Source organism: Bison bison, unplaced genomic scaffold (genome assembly GCF_000754665.1).
Source record: "Bison bison bison isolate TAMUID 2011002044 unplaced genomic scaffold, Bison_UMD1.0 scf7180017864487, whole genome shotgun sequence".
Taxonomy (NCBI): Eukaryota; Metazoa; Chordata; class Mammalia; order Artiodactyla; family Bovidae; genus Bison; species Bison bison.
In genome coordinates, this window is record NW_011495047.1 from 7,023,441 (window position 1) to 7,026,214 (window position 2,774).

The 2,774-nt window shown below is 49.0% G+C and overlaps 1 protein-coding gene across 1 annotated transcript in view; it reads right to left on the reverse strand.

The window, feature by feature from the left end:
- Nucleotides 1-2,309, reverse strand: part of SPATS1 (spermatogenesis associated, serine-rich 1) — a 22,574-nt gene extending 20,265 nt beyond the window's left edge. Inside the window, exon 1 of the mRNA XM_010863089.1 lies at nucleotides 2,195-2,309. Within this exon, the coding sequence (XP_010861391.1) occupies nucleotides 2,195-2,309 (115 nt within the window). The remainder of the gene's footprint in view (nucleotides 1-2,194) is intronic.
- Nucleotides 2,310-2,774: the final 465 nt, after the last annotated feature.

Genomic DNA, 2,774 nt, shown 5'->3' on the forward strand with positions numbered 1-2,774 from the left:
GCTCACAATGCCTGCCCCACCTCTCTATCTAGCACTGTAGCCTGAGGCGAGACACGCTAAGTTAAGGAACATCCTTCTTGAAAGGGTCACCATTATCATGTTCATTGTTACGCAAATGCAAAAGATATCCAGTGAGCCATGATCTTGAAAATCCTAAATCAAAACACTTCGAGACAAAAAAAAAGATGGTCCAACCTAAGAGAAAGTTCTGATGACTAGAAAGGAATTGAGGGGGGAAAAATCTGTTTCAGAAGAAAGTCTGTTTCTCTGGTGCCATCTGTGAAATTCACAATAATTATTTCCATTTCCGTTAGGCAGGAATAACACCTTACATAACCAAGGCACTTTCACACGCTGTCATCTCAGCTGAGTTACACAATAGCACTGTCTGGCGGGGAGAAAATAGTACAGCAAGCCAAGTTAGCTTCTTGTGGATACTCTTTAACCAAACACTTGGTTTCCAATCCCTGTTTATCTGCTCAGCAAACAAACAAAAGATCTAGGACAGTGGTTTTTAACACTTTTTTGAATCACAGACTCCCCCCAAGAAATAAAGAAAGTCCTGGGTCCTCTCTGCTGGAAAAAATGCATACACATCCAGAGTTGTGCACTCAGCCTTTGCTGGTTCATGGAGCTCCTTTCCTTACTGAAACCTGTGGACTCCATGTGAAGCTGAGCTCAGATGTGGTCTCCTGAGTGATTACACCTCTCCAGCAGAAAAGGAAGCCATGGGTCTTTGGTTAATGTGGCGTGGCAATCTCAGGGTCTGCTGTTCTTCCAGGAGCCCTAACCTAGAAACCTGAAACCCTTTTGCTGCTGCTGCTAAGTCACTTCAGTCGTATCCGACTCTGTGCGACCCCAGAGACGGCAGCCCACCAGGCTCCCCCGTCCCTGGGATTCTCCAGGCAAGAACACTGGAGTGGGTTGCCATTTCCTTCTCCAATGCATGAAAGTGAAAAGTGAAAGTGAAGTCGATTAGTCGTGTCCAACTCTTCGCGACCCCATGGACTGCAGCCTACCAGGCTCCTCCGTCCATGGGATTTTCCAGGCAAGAGTACTGGAGTGGGGTGCCATTGCCTTCTCCGACCCACCCTTAAAACAGCAGCACCCTTCTTTAGGCCTGATCAACCTGAAAACTGCAGAACATTCTGGAGCTTAAAGCTAGAGTCCCAGAACCTTTTTCTGCTTGCTGAACTAGCCACCTTGGGCAATTAGTGGCTCTAATTTCTATTGCTCCACTGGCCCCTGCTTGTAAGGAAAAGTGAAAGTCTGAGTCACTCAGTGGTGTCCGACTCTTTGCGACCCCATGGATTGTAGCACGCCAAGCTCCTCTGTCCATGGGATTCTCCAGGCAAGAATACTGGAGTGTGTTGTCATTCTCTTCTCCAGGAGATCTTCCTGACCTAGGGATTGAACCCCAGTCATTGAGGGCAAATTCTTTACTGTCAAACCCACCAGGGAAGCCCCAGTTGTAGGTAGGTAGTAAATCATACCTCCACCCTCTCCCTGCACTTGTAAATGCACCTGGAATGCAGAAGACCAAAGACCAAGCTCTAATGGGCAGAGATGGAACGTTCTACAATCTCTTTTTGTGGCATGAAGGCTACCCACTTACACGTACTCACTTGGGGGTTTTCTGAGAGACTGTGGCTGTTCTCCACAGCACTGTTCTCTAAAGGCAAATGTACCCCTAAACATTCTCTTCAGCCATAAAAATCAATCACAGAGCTCCCATCCACTGTTTAATTTAAACCTTTCATTAAAGTGTTCCTAATTTCTACCTGAGCTGTCCCATCCGATGAACAGTGCCACAAATCTGATATATTAGCACAGAGAAAAAAGAAGTGGGGGCCTGGGTTTGGAGACTGGAAGACTCATGTCAAATCCCAGCTTTATCGTTTATTGACTGACGCACTGGGCAGGTCAAACCTATGCCCTCCTTCATTCTTTGTAATATACCTCTCCGTGAGATATATTAGGAGATCCAGGGAGGTCATTTATGAGAACGCCTGCCTCGATGCTGCTCTCTGCCTTACCAGACCTTGGGTTAATACAGACAGTATCAATACAAATAGTCCCTATTACGGGGTCCCAAAATAGCCTTCTTTTAAACGTCAAAAGATGCCTTCTGGTTCAGTGTACTTGGCTGGGGCAACCAAATCCCAGTCAGCCCTCCTGATTTTTTAAACTCAACTGTATCTCTTCTCTCCCGTGGTGATGTCAGAGTCTCCTTTCTCTTGAACCTTCTTCAGGTCTCTGCTGTAGAGGAGGCGGAGATGAGAGCCCGGAGGACCGCTTCCAGCGTCCATGGACTCAGCTATGCAGATGTTGATTTAAATATTAAAAAGCGAGCCGGAGACAAAGAAAAGACCTTTGTTTAAAAAAAAGGCATCAATCAAAGGAAACAGAAACTTCAGGGGCCACGGAAAGTCTAGAGGGCAGGGCTGGCCTCTTGATCAAAGCTTCCCTCGCTTTCTCTGATTGGGCGTTTCCGGGTTCGGATGCCCGCCGAGCTCCCTGGGCGCTCGCCCGCCCACCGAGATGCTCCTTCCCTTCCTCCGCTGGGTGGTCCACCTCTTCCCCCAAGGGAGGCCTGGCTCTACGCTCCGAGGCCTCCAAGGAGGATACGGCCGACATCAACTCACCAACCCCAACCGGCAGCCGAACTGCCGAACTGCAGGCCGAGGATCCGAGAGCCAAGGGCAAGAGGGACGCCGCGGCCACCTGCTTCACCCGCGGAGGCGCGTTCCGGGGGTGCCAGGACACCAGCCCAG